At 42.3% G+C, this 19,403-nt stretch overlaps 2 protein-coding genes across 8 annotated transcripts in view; one reads left to right on the top strand and one right to left on the bottom strand.

Moving 5' to 3' along the window:
- Positions 1-1,957: 1,957 nt before the first annotated feature.
- On the top strand, positions 1,958-8,233 carry rfc2 (replication factor C (activator 1) 2). Its single transcript, XM_038721762.1, has 6 exons — positions 1,958-2,321; positions 5,133-5,238; positions 5,364-5,465; positions 6,465-6,723; positions 6,810-7,070; positions 7,951-8,233. The coding sequence occupies exons 1-6, from the start codon at positions 1,973-1,975 to the stop codon at positions 8,059-8,061; spliced, it is 1,188 nt and encodes a 395-aa protein (XP_038577690.1). The 5' UTR covers positions 1,958-1,972; the 3' UTR covers positions 8,062-8,233.
- Positions 8,234-8,870: 637 nt separating this feature from the next.
- The window catches only part of LOC119905061 (protein NDRG3-like), a 24,530-nt gene continuing 13,997 nt past the window's right edge, over positions 8,871-19,403 (bottom strand). For 6 of the 7 annotated variants that reach the window (XM_038721766.1, XM_038721763.1, XM_038721764.1 and 3 more), the window contains exons 9-16: positions 18,979-19,035; positions 18,793-18,896; positions 18,405-18,470; positions 18,260-18,311; positions 18,121-18,168; positions 16,657-16,692; positions 14,871-14,922; positions 13,869-14,056 (exon numbers count right to left, since the gene is read on the bottom strand). In XM_038721766.1, coding sequence (XP_038577694.1) covers positions 13,884-14,056; positions 14,871-14,922; positions 16,657-16,692; positions 18,121-18,168; positions 18,260-18,311; positions 18,405-18,470; positions 18,793-18,896; positions 18,979-19,035 — 588 coding nt within the window. In that variant the 3' untranslated portion in view covers positions 13,869-13,883. Of the gene's footprint in view, positions 11,347-13,868; positions 14,057-14,870; positions 14,923-16,656; positions 16,693-18,120; positions 18,169-18,259; positions 18,312-18,404; positions 18,471-18,792; positions 18,897-18,978; positions 19,036-19,403 lie in introns of those variants that run through there. The other variant, XM_038721770.1, reaches the window with a different exon arrangement.

Genomic DNA, 19,403 nt, shown 5'->3' with positions numbered 1-19,403 from the left:
CCTTTAATTAAGTAAAAGTACTAATACCACACTGTAAAAGTCCTGCATTGAAAATGTTAAAAATGTAAGTATATGCAGGAAAATGTATTTAAAATGTATATTGAAGCAGGTTTTTTTGTGCTGGAGCTCACGTTTAAATATTTTGTATCTTGAGTGCAAATAAAGATTATTTTCATTGTGGATTAAACTACAGTTTATTTTCTCTATTAATCGATTTTTGAAATTCTGAAAATAGTGAGAAATGCCGTCTTTTAACCGGAGCCTAAACTGTTAAAGTCGATCTAATAATCCTGTCAGCTGTACTTGTATAAAATGTTGGGGAGTTTAATTTATAACAAAGCATATTTTATTAAGTCTTAAAGTCTTAAAAGGCTTAAAGTAAAAGTGAAAAGAAAATACTCAAGTAAAGTACAATTACATAAGTACAGTACTTGAGTAAATGTAATTAGTTACTTTCCACCAGTAGCCTGTAGAGAAAACGACCAAGGGCGTCACTTTGTGTTGACAAGTGGTGGGACATGAGGGCTCAGATTAGGGCCGTGATGATACACTTTGATCACAAGACGTGATGATTCACGAGAACAAGACAAGAAGATTTTTAAACTATTTTGAAGAAATATAAAATACTGAATATATGAGCAGGAGGTCCCCCAGAAAATTGGACCATTATACACTTAATTTCCTGCTTTCTGTAGACATTTTCTGCACCAATTCATGGTGGAAATGTCTTTATTTATATAAAGGGAAACAAAAAGATTTAGCTGGCAGGGGACAATTCATAAATATAACAATATGACAGAATATAAGCTTGTTTTTTTTAGCTTAAGTTACTCATTTTGGACAATGCACATTTGTTTCTTCTAATTGCATTGCATGTTTTCTTAATGTGACCAGACGTCCCTGCAAAACCAGGGACAGTCCCTGGTTTTGGTGGCTTGTCCCCGTCTGGAGCTGTCCCCGGAAATGTCTTCATCAAACAGACATAACGTGCAAATAAACATCACTTTATGTCCGCGGTAATAGCAAAAGTATGTCTTTGTGACACTTTAACGTTTCTTTTAACATAATAATCATAATTGTGGCCAAATTAAAATGAGTGTGCAGTTTATAGCGTAACCAGGCCTGACATTTATACGTGATTATAGACAATAATAGAAGCCTGCTGTTGATGATGGATTATGTGTTTGGCAGGCCTATGTCTAATATCACAGACTGTAGCCTATAATTAACAAGACTTACTGCTGAGTTATATATAAAATAAAGACATGTTCTCTTTTGCAATTATCCTTCTGACTGCAGTATGTAACTTGCTGTTCCTTTAAATGGCCAATACATGTAACGTAACTCATGTAATGCAATATTCCACTTGCCAGAAAGTGATTGAAGCCTCTGCTTATTGACTGAAACATAGTGACTTGAGTTATATTTGACAGATTATAAAACCAAACTTGTCCCCCTTTTTTTATTTCATACATAATAACATTAATATATATATTTTTAAGACCACCAAACCAAAAATGTCCCATTTTTATTTCAGATTATCTTAACGTGCAAATAAACGTTTCTCAAAGCATTTTCACTTGTTAGTCAACATTTCTTGCTGCAAGCTATTTTTCAGAATACTTTTAACAAATGCTTTCAAAAAGTGATGAGGACAACGACAAATAATATTAATAACCGAGTAAACAAAAATAAATGAATAAATATTCCTAAAAGTTTGTAATGTAACATATAAACTAACTGTGTGTAGGATAAACACTTTGTTTATAACATAAATACTTAATAAACACTTACTGTTTGTTTTGTTTGTTTGTTTTGTTTGTTTTGTTTGTTTTGTTTGTTTTGTTTGTTTTGTTTGTTTTGTTTTGTTTGTGACATCTTCGCTTCCAACATTCCTAGACGCAAATATCGCGATATCTTTAGCGCGCAGCCCTCGGCCAATCAGTGCCCCCGATGCCGCCGCGCTCGGCCAATGAGGCGTCAGTTTACTATCGCGTGGTTTGGTTCAGGGAGGGAAAAACTCCCCGCGGCCAGTTCGCGCGCTGACGGACGGGAAGTTGACAGGAAGCCCGGCAGCATCATGGACGTGGAGATGGCGGAGGCTGAATGCGAGAAGAAGAAGCCGACAGAAGGCGGCCAGAAGGCGGACACGGACGCCGGGGAGGGCTCGGTGAAAAGCTCCGGCGGCGGGTCGTACGAGCTGCCGTGGGTGGAGAAATACCGGCCGCTGAAGCTGAGGGAGATCGTGGGGAACGAGGAGACGGTGAGCCGGCTGGAGGTGTTCGCCAGAGAGGGAAACGTCCCCAACATCATCATCGCAGGTCAGTGCGCACCTGGACGGGAGGGACGTTAAAAAGTGGAGGCTGCAGGTTGGAGTCAGTCCGCCTCGCGTGGTGCTCCAGGAACCCCGTAATAAAAAGACAATGTGCACATGCAGAAGAGTTGAACTGCTTAAAAACAGCTACTGAGTCGGTGTTGATCTGCAAAAGGTCGCCACTAAGCTCAAAACATTTAATTTAGATAAACCCCTGCATCCCTGTCCACAATACTAAGGCTGCAACTAACTATTATTCTGTCACTGTCGATTATTTTCAAGATTAATCAATAGGAAAAACTGTTGAACAGTGTTTCTTGTTTTGTCCAAATATACTCTAGTTTACTGTCACAGAGCAGAAAATATCCAGCTCTAAAGAAGAATCAGAGTTTACGCTTATGAGGAATTTGCTTTGGTGATGAGGTGCTAGACAAAGACATAAACATACAGCTAAAAAGATTTTTTTAAAAATATATAAATGTGGAATAAACAGATGCAAAGTTAGAAAATAATTGTCTATGTGACTGTGTGTACAAGAAAAAACACAACAATGCGGCAGAAACGAAGGTGTGTTTGTGGATTTGTGTTGTCCAAACATGTTATGGGGGGGGGGAGGATTTATAATAAATATCTAAAATTAAATACAGAAGGATAATAGGAATATGTGCAATATGGCAGTTTGTGCCGTTGTTCAGTTCATTTTATTATCCCAAAGTGGGAAACGTAATTTGCAGTCAAGATAAAACCTAAAACAAGGATCAGATCAGAAACAACACATGTACAAAAAAACAACAACACGTGAACGGTACAAACGGTACAAACCTAAAACAAGCGGTGCTTTAAATCTACAACCTGACTGTTACATACTCTGGTTTGTGGAGATCAATATGGACCTGGCCTTGCAGACGGCAGTCAGGGGAGAGACGCTCTCTTGTCCCTGGTGTTCAGGTCACCACGCCGTGCGATCAGATTCAATAAATGACTTTTCAACATTAAAAACATTTTACTTTCTGAGGAAGAACACTGATGTTCCTTTTTAGAGATCGCATCAAATTTCAGGGTCAGGTCGATTTTAAATTACTGTTCCAAGATATTTATACTGCTTCACAAACGCAACGCCAATCCAGAGTCAACATTCCTGAAATTGCGTTTCTGTTGTTTTGTGTACAGTAACCAAATAATATAGTCGAAATGTCTTCTGCAGCTGACTTTAAAACTCCTAACTAACAGTAATCAGTGTTTCCCCTTGGATGGAGTTGTAGCAGCAGCAGTGAAGCAAAAATTGTGCCTGAATATAAAAACCCCAACACAACTTTGCTCTTGTGTCCATGAGCATGCGATGCACCTTAGAAGAGCTTAAAACTGCAGTGTTCTCCCAGTTTAATGTGAGCTTTAGATGAATGTTTTGATTTGTCCAAAGACAAATATGTAATTTCACATCATTGGGCCGTTATTTTCACCATATCTCTGAACAAATAATTGGAAAAGCGAGAGCAGGTAATAAATAAACAACAGCCAAAGATCAGTCTGCTGGAGGAACTACAACCTTTTAGATCTGGAGAAAGTCATTTGGTTGGTTCTGTTGCTCCACAGTGATTTTACAGTGATGCCACAGCATGTTTTGGGCAAAACCCTGTTAATGTGACCTCAGAATCATTATAGACACGACTGTTCATGTTTGCCTTTTCTGTGCAACACGAGAAACCTCCTCCCTTGAGCTGCATTTTATTTGCACATTAAAATCCAAAAAGAAACGTCTCCTCATCAGCTTAAAAGGCATCACTAATTAGCTTTACTAACCTCAGCTCCTCCGGTCACCTCCGTCCTTTCTTTTCCAAAACCACTTTTTCAGACTGAAAACTTGAGAAAACCTGATGTTCTCAACACTGGACAAGTAGGCAGTAATAAAATCCAGCTTCCAGTCACTTTCTATAAATTGATCTAATGTTAAGTTACATAGCAGAAGCTGTAGAAGCTGCTCAGTCTGAAGGGGAGGAGAGATGTTGGCGAACGCAAACAGGTGGGAAAACAACAGACAATTGCTGTACTTCCTTGAGTACACTAACATGCAGTACACTGCGTACTTACTTGCTTAGTGTGTTCATTTTGACAGGTTAGTGTTTTCTCAGATCAAACTCTGCTGTTGTGCACTAACCGGAAACGACTGTCGCAAGATTGCACAATCCCCCCCAGCACAGAGGCCGCCTGCAGAGCTCCAAAATAACAGCAAGAATAATAATTTAACAAATAAAGTAACGACAGTCACCTTTTCATACTATTTCTGCTGTTTATTTTAAGTTTCACAAACCAAGAATTTTCTGTACATCATGAGCAAAGTAATTTGATTTAAACTACTCAAATGCAATGACTGAATAACAGCAGTACGAACATTTAAACTATCTAAACTGCTGTGTCTCCGGCCTCGCTAGCTTCCCCCGCCGCCACCTGCGGAGCTGGTCTGAAAACTTTCAAGCACATTTTTAATCCACCATCGCTTTTTCGTAAAACTGCCAATATTCCATTTGATTTCTCGCCTCAAAACTTCTCAGAAGTGGATTTAGTGATGAAATAGTGTACGAAACTCGTAAAAGCCGTGCTGTTGTTGGCCCCTCTCTCTCTGCAGCTTCCCAATTCTCCCGTGTTGTTGGCCCCGCCCCTTCCGCTACGTCGCTAAAATGGCGGTCGACTTTAAAACTGATAAATTGTAAAGCTTTTGTCACCAACACCAAACCTCGTCGCCGCCCGAATCAAGCAAACTGTGAGTCATTTGTATTTTTACTATTAGTGAGGAAAAATAATCCTGCCTGCTGTGATCCAGGTCCTCCAGGCACAGGAAAGACCACCAGCATCTTGTGTTTGGCCCGAGCTCTGCTGGGAGCCTCCATGAAAGACGCCGTGCTGGAGCTCAACGCTTCAAACGACAGGTGAGATCTCGCCTCAGATGTCCACTCGCTGGCCGGTTAAACTGCTCCGCTAAAGTTCACAACCCGACACGCTTTATAGTTGATGTTACGTGAGTCGATGGCGAGTGTTGCTGTTGTGTCTGCAGGGGAATCGACGTGGTGAGGAACAAGATCAAGATGTTTGCTCAGCAGAAAGTCACACTGCCCAAAGGACGGCACAAGATCATCATCCTGGATGAAGCCGACAGGTGAGGCCACAGGTGTTTTATTACCAGGGGAGCTGACTTTGCCTTTAACATTGCAGATTGTGACCAGTCCCCCCTGAAAGAGGTCCAAGATAAATCTGCAGGGTCACCAGATACTTTAATGGACAAGAAAAAATCCTGTCGCGCAAAATTAAGTTTACCTTTATCGAATTTTTGCTTTTTTTTCTAGTGAAATTCTTGATACTTTCAGTTTTTTTTTAGACCTTTAAAAAAAAACTTTAAATTTATCTGAGAAAGATTGAACTGCTCACGTTTGAAGTCATAAATTTTGAGTTCAAATTATAGTTTATTGCAGTGATTTCTTTACCTTGGGGGTGGGAGAAAAACATCGCAATGCCGACGTGGAAGATTCTGACTCGATTAACAAATGTCAAAAAATCTATTATTTAGCTCTGTCCTGTACATCCTGATAATTATCTCAGTGTTCAGAGGAGTCTGACAACGAGGGACCGTGGAGCTGAGCTTAATGAAGTAAATTAGGGATGATTTTTTCGGCAGATTAATTTCATCTCTAGACAACAGTTCTCGTTTTTCTACAGTAGTTTCTGTTGGTACCTGAAATCTATGACTAGAACAGCTGCAGCAAACACTTATGTCAAATCAAGTCAAATTTATTTAAAGTGTAAAACCACCAGCTGCGTGGTCCCAGTACACTTTGCATAAAACGGCTCCACGTCAACTGGTCGAGAAGGAAACCAGTAAAGAGTCGTGGATGGAAAAAGTTATTTGACGTTCAACATTCGTCTGTTTCTGCGGCCCAGTTTTGTTGGTGGCAGACGTTTCACAGTTTTGATCATCTCAAAATCAGCAAAGGTGACGATGCAGTTTGCAGCGCTGAGACCTGAATGTCTGTCCAACGCGCCTGTTCCTGTAGGAGGAGCTAGTCTGAACCATTTGAATGTGCAGTTTGTTTCCACGCTCAGGACAGATCTGGTCTGGTAGCTGTTGGAAACACCTGTAATGTCTCCGTCCTCCTCCCAGCATGACAGACGGAGCCCAGCAGGCTCTGAGGAGGATCATGGAGATCTACTCGAAGACGACGCGCTTCGCTCTCGCCTGCAACGCCTCCGATAAGATCATAGAGCCGATCCAGTCTCGCTGCGCGGTGCTGCGGTACTCCAAACTGACCGACGGACAGATCCTGGCCCGGCTGCAGGAGGTGGTGGAGCAGGAGCGTCTGTCTGTGTCAGACGACGGGCTGGAAGCAGTCATCTTCACCGCCCAGGGAGACATGAGACAGGTGAGGGGCGGAGCTAAGAGTCCAGCGCTCGCCTTAAAGGCACCACGGTTGTTTTGCTGACTTCCTGTTTTTTTGTTTGTTTCCAGGCGTTAAACAACCTGCAGTCCACCAACTCCGGCTTCGGCTACATCAACAGCGAGAATGTCTTCAAAGTGTGCGACGAGCCTCACCCTCTGCTGGTGAAAGGCATGCTGGGACACTGCGTGGACGGGAACATCGACGAGGCCTACAAGGTGGTGGAGCAGCTGTGGGCGCTGGGCTACTCTCCGGAGGACATCATCGGAAACATTTTCAGGGTCTGCAAAACTTACCAGATGGCCGAGTACCTAAAACTGGAGTTCATCAAGGTGAGGCGGAGCGCCACCCCTGGCCACGCTGGATACGCTGCTGTTTGTGAGGAAGTATTTCCAGAACTTCCCCTGAAGCTGTAGATTTTACGGTTCTGTTAGTGTACAGCTAAAACAAAACAAAAAAATAAGCCCCTCTTATTCAGTAAACCTCAGGTGTATTTTCCAACTGTGGTCAGTCAGGCTAGCAGTTTCCCCCTGCTTCCAGTCTTTATGCTAAGCTAGGCTAACAACGTCATAACTTCAGCTCCATACCTGATGAACAGACGTGTTTCGCATCTTCTTGTTTCACCCTCTGAAAGACAGAACAAGTGCTGAACTACTGCTTTAACCTGTTTCAGGTAACCTTTAGAGGTAAATGAGTCCTGTTTCATAAATGGACGTAGCCTCCGTGACGTCACCTGTTGTTTTCTGGACTACAGGTCTGAAGCCTCGAGTTTGGCGCCATCTTGATTTTTTGCAACTGGACGTGACGATATTTCGTCTGTGACAGTAGCTGGGATGCTAAAACAGGCTGAAAACTAAGCGAGAACCTCCGGCTCTCGTGCCTGAAGCCAGCGTTGAAGAGCCTTAAACCTGCGTCCTCTCCAGCAGCCAGCAGGGGGCGACTCCACCAGCTGCAGAAAGAAGTGCGATTGTATAGAAGTCTGAGAAAATGTTGCTACTTCTCAGCTGATTTATTCCCTCAGTAAACACTTTCCTGAAGTTTTCTTCAACACAGCATGATGTTCATTTAGTAAATTATGGTCCCATCTTAGGGCTGACGTGATGTCATCGATTATGAAAATGTTGATTCGTCAACGCGTCGCTGGTTCATATCTGAGAGTGAGACTAAACTTCTTACCAGACTTTGTGCTAATCTTCTGCTTCTGTCCTCCAGGAGATCGGTTACACTCACATGAGGGTGGCTGAAGGCGTCAACTCCCTGCTGCAGATGGCCGGTCTGCTGGGTCGACTCTGCAGCAAGACGGCGCCCCCTGCTGCCAGCTGAACCCAACACTTCGTTCTCCCTCCACCTTAAAACACGCCGCGCTGAACTGTTCAAAGAACCCAGCATGCGCTCAATGCTGAAGGTGCTGCGAGTGCGTTTTTATCTGTTGCACTTGTTTCAACCCGACACCACAGCAGACGTTTTGTGTCCAATAAATCACCTTTTCATATGATTGTTGACGTGGTTTGTTTTTGATTTATCCAGAAGTGATGCTTTGAGTTAACAATATGTTTTATTTTTTAACCAATTTACTTTGTGTATTTGTCAGTTTAACCAGGAAATTTGTTCTTGTGCGTTTAACCCATCCTAATTAGCCGCAGAGGGCAGCCATTGTGCAGCACCCGGGGGAGAAGTTAAGGGTTTGACACAATGCTCCCAAGCCATTGAATGAGCTAATGCCGTCCCAAATAAACTTTATTATAAAGCAAAGTGACAGTTACCTGTAGAATGAAAGAACCGGTCTTCAGGGTTTCAGGGATGTTCATGATGCAGCCAACAGAATTAATTGTCTCAAGTGTATGGAGGGACGGCAGAGGCCTAAAACTGACCCACACCTGCCGTGACGGTGAAATTTGATCCCTACGTGAGACTCAAAGCTATATTTTTGCTTAATTTCACCCATTACTGACTGTTGGCTTCCCTCACACTGGTCTTCTTTCCAGTGGGCATTGATTACATTCTTGCATTACACCTACAGATAGTGGTACAGCAGTAAAATGCAGTTTAAAGCTATATAATCCAGTTGTGTGTAACGTACAGTATTGATGATACGTCTTCCACCAATTGCAGAATATTCAGGTCAAACCGGCTTTTTGTTTTTTTGGATAACGAGCTTTATTTAATTACAAACCTTGTTTACATTAAAAGTCAAGGCACAACAAACCTCCGTAACAGAACATCTAACAATGCTTCAGTACAAACCTCAAAAGTAATAGTATAATAATAAATATTAAGAACATTAACTACAGTTAGTGTATATATAGAATATAAGAACTAAATATTTGACTTTGTGTCTCGCCAAGTTGTTTTTGTACAGACATGTTTACAGGAAACTGAAATTCTAATACGAGTCCACATGAATGCTGCTAACTCTGGGAGCTGTTCTTCAGTCCTCCAGCAGGCGGCAGCATCTCTTAAAAACAATAGTCACCGTCACGGAGAAGTCGAGCATCACCGCCTCCCAACATCAGCAGGACGAGCAACGTGGTCGCCGGTCTGTCTGCGTCTCGTCTCGCACACAGTGACATCTAAAGTGCCATTTATCGAATCAACGTCACTGAAGCCAGACAAGTGCTTCCGGTCAGAGCCTCACATCAGTCTGTGTAATGATCAATAAGCAATATGTCTTCCCTGCTGGCAGCTGCAAGTCCACAGAAACAAAACCTGTAACTGCAACAACACAACGTGGAAGGAATTCTGTTTCTCTGATGTTTTAGGAGGAGGCGCTTCTGTTTTACAGCTGAACGACATCTCAGTTACTCACGAGACTGATAACCACGGTACAGTTTGTGCATGCCAGAACTCCACGACGAGCATGCTGCCGACGGGCCGAATGAACACCGAGCAGGGCGGCTTCAGGAAAACAGCTCGCCCGAAACTAAATCATGTACAGTTACAGTAAAAAGGAGCACGCTGGGTTAACTGGTCGCGTTCAGGGTCCCCAACAAAGAAAAAGTTCACCTTTCTTAAATCAATGACTCACTCAGCGGAGTCTGAAACACCAAACAAAAAACTACTGGCAGCAGTCGCCCTTTCCATTAAACTGTAGGTATGAACATCTACAATCTCAGTTTACTAGACTATAAGGAAAATGCTGAAGGGAGCTAAAATCTTTTGTGCCTCTCGTGTATTTATGTTACATTCAAGTCAGTTAGTTTTTCTGAAAAACACCAAGAAGGTTGTTGTGAAGGTTTTTCTAGAAGACTGCCTGCTGCACGATAAAAGATTTTCTACTTTCCATCTAGGCAGCCAGAAATGACATAACATGTTGCACAACAAGTGGAAATATAAAATAGAAATAAGATTTATTAAAAAAAAAAAAATCACATCAGTATAGACAAAGGTAAATAACAACTTTTTAATTTTGCTTTAAGTCATTCAAACTGACGAGGACGTGTCATTTCTAGCTTCCATCTTTGGAAGAGGAGAAAGCTGCAAGCTCAGAAACATAATGAACATTTTATTGTGCAGCAGAGAGGATTTTTATTTTCTTTTTTAGAAATCCAAATGGAGTCTTTAAGGAGTCTGGATATAATAAAACAGCTCGCCATGTGTTTATTTTTCCAAAGGAACACTTGGTTGTTAATGTTAATGCATGAAGAGCAAAAACTGCGGCGAACACCCGCTTATCTGCTTCATGCCTTCTGAAGAAAGCAGGAAAAGGTTGTTGTTGGTGAAGCAGCGACTAACTGCAGCTGGTGAAGAGATATTTGATAGCACAGCAGGACTGTAGATCTTCCTTTCACTGGTTTCACAAACTGTCAGATTGCTCTGCATGTTTGAGTTTTTATACATATTTATTTATTAATTTGTTATGTTCTGGTATAAAATCCCCCCGCTTACTCATTTCCCGGGCAGTCCAGGGTGGGAGAGGCATAACTGATATTAAAAACTGTAGGCCTACATTTATGGGTGAAATATTCCCTTAAAGTCACTTTTATTTTATCGGTAGGAAGACAGTTTCATAAACGAGCTTCACGGCAACCAACACCACCATCAACACAACAAAATAATAAGAGTAGTAATAATAATAATAATAATGGATCAGGACCTAAGCTAAAGGAAGAGGATCTGGTCTGAACAGCAGACAACACATCTGTATATAAATATGAACCAGCTGGACTCCATGTACAGTTACATCAACAGCGTCACCACATGAACCGCCTGGCGCCAGGCGAGTGATGGTGCGAACAGCATCCTAAAGAGCCAACATGGCTGCCGCTGAGGCCGAACCGTTTACGACAGCGGTGAAGTCTAAAGATATTGAAGTCGTCTCTACTTTACACGATGCTTAGATGTGACCTTTTTATTTCAACTACAACGAGGAACTGCTGCGACGGAGAGGAACGTTCACGCAGCATGTGAGGAGGAATGGAAGAGGAAAGAGAGGAAACAAGAGCGGGAAACCGTCCTACGCGGTCATTTCGATGGTGCGTGCCGCTGTGTGTTTGGGGCTGTTGCCGTCCTCTGGCAGTGTAGTGCGGCTCCGGACGCCGTCTGTGGAGCCGACGCTGGAGGCCGAGTGAGTCCTGGAGCGAACCAGCCGGGTCATACCAGCTGTGGGCACTGAAGAGGGGGCGACAGAGACATGAATGTGTTAGTAAGAGAAGACGTCAGTGTGGAGCTGGATCTCTCCGTCCAACCAGCATGTGCCGATTTGAATCGTCCGCGCTGTGGCTGAGCAGCTGGATTCAAATCTGATGACGGCGAGTAGGAGGCTCCGTTCACACTGAGGTCTTACCAGGACCCAAACGCTGCAAAATGTGAATCTGAGGCGTCAAATCTGAATTAATCAGCGTTTCCATCACAGGAAATCCATCTTACTCGTGATGTCAGGTTGTGTGAGCATCTGAAATGTTTCAACAATAAGAAAGCAACAAACTGAGGGCTGACGTGTCGGACTGGTTAAAAACTAAAACTTTAGGCCTTTCTTCACCTACAGGAATGTTTTAACGACCCGTAACTTAAAAAAGGTCCAGTGTGTAATATCTACGAGGACATATCGACAGAACTCAGTGTTCTCAGTGGTGTATAAAGACTGTACGTAATGAACCGTTAAAAGTCAGAAGAGAAGTGACATTTGGACAAATTGAGGACCACACGAGTTATTTAGAACAAGAGCCGACAGAGCGTGTTGGCCACCGTAGCTTCTCGTACGTTCTTGGGGTTGGGGCTGGGCGATATGGCCAAAAAATGTTGTCACGGTAAAAACTTTTCATATCATTCGATATCGATATTTATCACGATAAATGTCAAATCATAATTTCTTTCAAGTTTAAAGGCTGATCTTTGCTCTTGACTGAAAATTGAAGAAACCAGATGGTTAATCTTTCTTTATGGGGTAACACTTGGGACAAACACTTGATGCCAAACAGTGAATCACTTAACAAAATCGGAGGGAGAACATTCAAAACTATTGTGATAAAAATAAATTTAACAAATATGATTAGTAAAACTTTTTTCAGTCCCTTTTCCTCAACAAAATAAATAGTTTAATAAAAAAATTAAGTAACCAAATATTTATCGACGATATATTGAACATTTATTATATTGATATTGAAGAAAATTATATTGCGATAATTATCATTATTGTTTTATTGCCCAGCCCTACTTGGGGTGCGTTCCAATCGCCCTGTAGTTCCCTGCTAAGTGGCCTGCACAGGGTATTCGGACATTTTAAGTGAGATTCCAAACCGCAAGGAGCACAACAGGAAGTTGACAAGAAAGATTACCCATAAGCCTTGACAACAACGAAGCAGACAAAAGAGTTTGTATATCATCTGTAATTATTGTTGCAGCTAATCTTATTATTATTTATATGATTATTTCAGAAGTTAGGTTACCTAAAACAACAATGTCCATTATGAACCTTTTTTTAAATATCATAAACATAACATATCTTGAAAATTAATCGAGTGAGTGAGTGTGCGCTTTCATGACGTTGCAGCCTTGGAAAGGGAGAGGTGAGCGGTGACTGAGCATTGGATGCAATTCCCAACCCTCACCACTAGATGCCACTAAAACGTACACACTGAACCTTTAACATGTAACTTTTGTTTTGGGTTCTGCTTTTGTTTCCACTTTGAGCAAATATTCCTGCAACTAGATTTTATTTGACAGGTTCAGTCCTTTCAGGGGAGAGGGAATGGAACAGCTGATTTGCAGAGGAAATACAGTATTAACTAAGGACAGAACTGAAAGAGCGTGTGTTTCAAAATAAATGCAAATTCTGATTCAGAAGATTCGACATGTTTTGCTTCCCAGTTGGGAATTGATTAGTCCATTTATCAATTAGTTGTTGAGAAACTGAATCTGCAATGTTTTTGATAAATAGATTAATTCTTCTTGCAGTCTGCGTTGCCGCGACATGCAGTTGCGTTCTTGAGGTCCTTTTAGTTCACGCTGCAGTGAACTCCGGGTTAAGCTTGATTTATGCCATTTATCCAAAGCAACTTACAACGGCTATACATGTCAGAGGTCGCACGCCTCTGGAGCAAGCTCTGCTCAGGGACAACTGCGCCACGTGAATGGGAGTAAAATTGTAAACGTGCGGCTGTTGTAGCCTTTTCAAATGTTACCGACCGAATGGATCACATTCTGATAGTGAAACGAGTCATTTCGCGTGGGTTGTGGTGGTCAAATGTATTCATCCACCGTGTTACAGCCGCTGGTTTGGCCGCTAGTGAAAGTTACTTCAAAGCGCTGGCACTTCCTGTCGGCTCAGAGGCATAGCGAGGCTAACCAGCCGACCAATCCCCGTTCTTACGGTCTGCGTCGCCTCCACGTGTAGTTACATTTTTGAGGAGGTGCACATCAGGCTGAGGCTACGGCGTCTGTTTGACGCGTATAGTATAAATCGCACTTAACGAGTAGGTACATTTTTGAGGAGGTGCACATTCCCGTAGTGAAAAAGGCCCAATTGTCTGAACAACAACAGATGAGACATTTTCTGGCAGCTTCACGTTCATGTTACTGTTGGATTTGAGTTTGATCTACAGACGTGAGCAGCAGTGTGAACGGAGCAGAAGTGCGTTTGCATGCAGCACAGCCTGCTGGTCACTTTCACTGCAGAGGGGGGGGGGGGGATCAGTGCGATCAGCTGATCAACAGCATGCAGACACACACGAAGACGCACAGACAGACGAGGGGAGGGAGTAACAAGAGAAACAACAGCAAAGATGGAGAGAGGCGAGGGAGGTGTGGAGGGGCTTTAAGATTCTGGTTGAAATCCTGATACCTGATTGGCTGCTCAGGTGGTTTAATACAACATGAGGGACTGGAGGAAACGAAGACAGAGAGAGAGAAAGAAACAAGAGCAGAAAGGAATGAGGAAAGGTTGAAAAATAATTTAAGCTGTTACAAGACGTAGCTTGTGCAACACACACACACACACACACACACACACACACACACACGCATGTATTTGGTGTGTTGAGGAAATCCTATTGCTTCACACACTGCTGTGTACTTACAGTCAGTGAGGCAGGCTGTAGACACACACACACACACACACTTTGACTGAGCAGCTGCTTTTAAAAAAAAGTCTACAGTTTTGTCTTTACTTGATTTTCACAAATTATCCCAAAACCAAAATATTCATAAAACTAAATATAACTACGTGAGTTTTTTTCAGTTTAGGCTACACAGGTTTGTTAACTTGATGAGGAACATAAACGTTCTCGCGCACCAACAACATGCACGTTGTTAATGTTTTTTTGGCATAAACAGTTTCGTCACTTTTTCAGTTTTTGATCAGACAGTTGCTTATTTACTCCGTCTAGCAGTTACGGAACGACACGATCGGACATTTGAAGTCTTCATTCTGTCATTTCATTCAGTAAAAGCAAACTCCAGAACGAAAATGCCAACGTTAATGAAACTAATACACATTTTGAGTGGTTACAACATACAAACAGCATCATGTTAACACCGGGGCGGAAACACGGGAGAGACAAAGACTAACAGGAAGCTGCAAAGACATGTTGGATCAAAATAACACTCTCAGAATAAAAAAAAAAACAAGCATCTCTTCAATTAGACTTTACATGTTTGTGTCTAAAAGCTGTGCATTAACGTTAGAAGATACTCACTGTAGCCCATCCCCTGGACAAAATACTTGAAGGCCTCTGCTAGTTTTCCAGGCTGAGGGAAGAAAAACACACAGTATGAGGCATACTGAGACTTTAAAGGATAGGTTCACCGTCTTAAAACAATACTTACGTGACTGTGTGTATATTTTAAGTGTTATTGGTCACTGTATATGTTCTTTGTTACCATCGCTCTACCACAGGGGAATTACAAAGAGGAAATACTGCTGTAAACAGACTACAGGAAGAGATGTCTTCCTGTAGTGTCTGCTGATAACGGCATGTGCTCAGTCCTTGTACTCCTGGACCTTAGCGCTGCTTTTGACACCATTGATCACAACATCATGTTAGACAGACTGAGGCACTGGGTGGGGATCTCTGGTACTGCCCTAGAATGGTTTTCATCCTACCTGTCAAATAGGAAGTTTTGTGTGTCTGTAAACAACTATGTCTCCTCATTCTGTCCAGTTAAATATGGTGTGCCTCAGGGGTCGGTCTTAGGACCCATTTTGTTTTCCTTGTATCTGCTTCCCCTTGGACATATTATCCATAAACATGGCATTTCTTTTCATATTTATGCTGATGACACACAAATATACTTGCCCGTCAGATCCACAGACCCTGGAATGCTGAGTTCACTTAACAACTGCCTTTGTGAAGTTAAAAAATGGATGTCAAATAATTTCCTCCAGCTGAACTCAGACAAAACAGAAATCCTGGTCATCGGGTCCCAGCAGATGGCAAATCAAATACTGCCATCTGCTGGTTCCCTAGTAAATCACATTAAGCCTGTGGCAAAGAACCTTGGTGTTTGGTTTGATAGTAATTTAAATTTCGAGCAGCACACCACAAAGCTTGTTCAATCATGTTTTTATCCACTTAGAAATATAGCTAAAATTCGATCTATGTTAACTTTTAAGGACACCGAGACCATTTTACACGCCTTCATCTCATCACGCCTGGATTATTGCAACAGCCTTTTCACCTGTTTAACCCAAAAATCTATTGATCGACTCCAGACTGTCCAGAACTCAGCTGCCAGGCTTTTAACCAGAACAAAGAAATATGACCACATTACTCCTATTTTGGCTTCATTACACTGGCTCCCAGTATGTTTTAGAATTGACTTTAAAATTCTATTGATCACTTTTAAAGCTCTTCATGGCCTCTCGCCTTGTTATATTTCTGACCTTTTAGTCCCATACGCACCAGCACGTACCTTGAGATCCTCGGGCAGAGGTCTGTTGTCTGTTCCAGAGTCTCGACTGAAAACTAAAGGGGACAGAGCGTTTGCTGTCAGGGCCCCGAGGCTCTGGAACAGCCTGCCCGAGGAAATCAGGTCGGCTGAGTCAGTGAACTCTTTTAAGTCCCTTCTTAAAACATACTTTTATAGGAGAGCCTTTCCCGATCTTATTTGACTTTATTTTATCCCTTTTATTTTATTTTACTAATAAATTTTTCATGCTCTTATCTTGTTTTTTGTATTATTCTTTACACTTGTTAAAGCACTTTGTAACTTGTTTTTGAAAAGTGCTCTACAAATAAGGATTATTATTATTATTATTATTATTATTCTTACTCGCTTGATTCGTCTAACTCAAACTGCTGAAGCCTCATTATCGTCTTCAGCTGAGCTTTGGAAAACATTTTTATTCAGAGTGGGGACTTTGCTCAGACATGACGAACAATTAAAGAAACCAGTTAATTCTTTCAGAGTAAATTTAGGCATTAATACCGTTTTAAACGTATCCATTAAGCCCCCATCATGAGACAGTAAGCGCAGACTCACCTGCACCACCTGAGGAAGACCTCCACAGTCCGCCATCTAGTGGAGAGACAGAGAATCACATCAACTGTGAAGACACAAGCCCGTCCACAAGGAATAACAACAACAAGTTTAAGGTTGATCCACTGCCAACATTCAAAACACAACATACGACGCATGCTAAACAGTGTTCCCAAACTCATTGACAGATGTGTCCACACAAGGACTGTAATAAAGCCGGGCAGGAGTTTTACTTTAATCTGCACCATCCCTTTTCCTTCTGTCGTTTTGTTCTCTCCATCTTGAACTTTGTGTGTGAAATACTTGTCCAGACTACAGGTGAAGTTGGACTGTACTAGGGCTGCACGATTTGGACAAAAAGTCATATTGCGATTCGATTATAATGGAACAAATGGTGCTATGAGTCTGCTTGCTTAATTATTATTATAATTAAACAATACTTATAAACAATAACTAGTAAAACAGATGTAAAACAGAACAAGGGGAGCGTGTTGCTCTACAGAGGAGGCGGCTAGAAGCTGCACATATTGACGCACAGGCACCGGCTCTAATGCAGAGTCTATCCACAACCTGGAGGAGCAACTGTACACGAGTTTATTAAATAAAGAGTATAATGTTTAGTCAATACTGCTAGTATAACAATAATATATTAAATACTACATTCATTATAATAGTATAGTTTTTACCACTAGTTGAAAATTATAAACAGTTACAGCAGTTTCCTGCCTTTTTTTATACATTAAATTCTTGTGCAAGCAAAAGGCTCTACGTCGGTCTCTAATTCGTTAACGCTAAGAACTAACTTGTCCATCATATTGTTCAACATTTAATGATTTGCTGTAGCGTGTCAAACTTATTTTAATGTTGACGAAAAGTGACTGACAAGCACGTCGGCTCTGTGAGAAGTTGAACACGTTGAATGTTAAATGGCAGCGAGCCAAACCCCAAACCTTCCTGATCTTCTCCCAGTTTTCTTCCGTCTTACAGCTTCAGCTGCCGCCGACGTCTCTCTGTCGCAGAGCCCCGGCATTTCTCTCGGTGCTCCGGCTACGAGTCTGTTTTAAACGATTAGCGGCGGGGCGGTGGAGGGGGGGTTACGGTAGGTTGTTGTCTTAAAAGTTACTCGCACACTGCTCAGTTATCGTTTTGTCATTGCACGTAGGCGTATCTGTTTTTTAGGGGTACAAGCGAGAGCCCGGTGTGGGCGGAGATAATGAGCAGACTGCAGCGCACACAGAGAGGAGCTGAAACACTTTTTCTGATTAAATGCACATGACCACATTGCGATTAGATTAATTGCGCAGCCCTAGGCCGTACTACTAAATGAATATCTGTAATGAAATGTAGCTTCCGAGAACTCAACCCACATTATCACAATTGTTGAACTGTTCTAAAGCCGATGAAGCCTGACGGAGGAGCTAAGTTAAGAGATGGACAGGTGTTATTCAGGTAAGGACAGACAGGTACCTTGAACAGGGTGGTCTTGGTCGGGTTCAGTCTGGAGTTACATTCCACCTGCAGGGCAGAGCAGTATCGCACACACACAGAATTTACAACTGTGACGTCACATATTGGCTATTGTCATGGTAACAGGGCAGACACTTACCACGACATCAACGGCAGGCGACGTGTCTCCAACCACCAGCAGAGAGGGACACCTGAGGGAGACACACAAACATCAGACGAGCTGTAACAGGATGCGACGGTGTAAATTTATTTTTATTAAAAAAGACAGAAAAAGACAATGATACCTGAGGGTGGTGACGGTGTTTTCATTCAGACCAGGGACGGGCCGCTCTATCTCCAACTCAGTACGACTAACACACACAATAAATATCACAGTGAAGACGATTAGAAACCTAATGTCACACAACAGCTTTATTAACAGCAGGAACCGTAACTATACTAAAAGTACTCAATGAAGTATATTGTGTACTGTTGGTATTATGGTCCACAGTTCTACTTACACTTAATATTCTGATCTTTGACCACTCCTAACTTCCTCCTCTATGACAGTTAACTGAATATCTGAGGACGTCATCTCGGGCATTTTCTGATATTTTATAGACTCAACAACTAATCGATTAAATCAATAATGAAAATAATGGTTAGTTGCAGTCCCAGCCTGCGGTGTCCCACCTGTCGTAGCTGTTGTAGAACATGGCCAAGTTTTCCTGCGGTATATCCTGAGAGATGTGGAGTCTGTACGTCTGGATGAGCTCCTGATTCTCAGTCAACTCGTCCTGCGCACACACAAACACGCAGTTGAGTTGAGATTCACATATTGTTCTTACAAAGCTGTGGTTCTCGTAAAAACAAACTCACAGAGCTGAAGTGGTGTGCCATGATGTTGTCGACCAGGTTGCTCGTCCAGCCGCTCAGCTGCAGGAAACACAAACATTTCAGTACGTACTCGTCAACTGACAATTCCAACTGCTTATACATAACGGTGTCAGAGCGGCGGTTCCTGGGACTTGGGATCTCTAACAATCAAGGGATGATTAAACATTGAGGCAGACGGTCGTCAGCAGCCGGTTGACCTCGTGTGTTCTGTGTTTTTGCACAGAAAAACAAAAAGAAGAGAATCAAACTGTGGACGAACACGAGGCTGAGACGAGGGAATCAGCAGGTTTATACATTTTAAAGTGCGAGCAGCTCGCTCTAACTGGCTGTTGGAGGTTTCTGATCGGAGGCTCCTCGATCCAGTGGGCGACCTTAAGATTACTGGTACCAGCTCAACTCGCCTCGAG

Source organism: Micropterus salmoides, unplaced genomic scaffold (genome assembly GCF_014851395.1).
Source record: "Micropterus salmoides isolate LMB-PRFRI ecotype aquatic unplaced genomic scaffold, ASM1485139v1 Ms_hic_scaffold_16, whole genome shotgun sequence".
NCBI lineage: Eukaryota > Metazoa > Chordata > Actinopteri > Centrarchiformes > Centrarchidae > Micropterus > Micropterus salmoides.
The sequence above is the reverse complement of the archived record's forward strand: the minus strand, read 5'-3'. Positions and strand labels throughout refer to the sequence as shown.

Bases quoted from the DNA above. Each gene is read 5' to 3' on its own strand.
- rfc2 (XM_038721762.1), top strand. From the start codon at position 1,973: ATGAGGCGTCAGTTTACTATCGCGTGGTTTGGTTCAGGGAGGGAAAAA. The intron at 2,322-5,132 runs GTCAGTGCGCAC...GCTGTGATCCAG, and splicing joins CCCCAACATCATCATCGCAG to GTCCTCCAGGCACAGGAAAG. The intron at 5,466-6,464 runs GTGAGGCCACAG...TCCTCCTCCCAG, and splicing joins ATCCTGGATGAAGCCGACAG to CATGACAGACGGAGCCCAGC.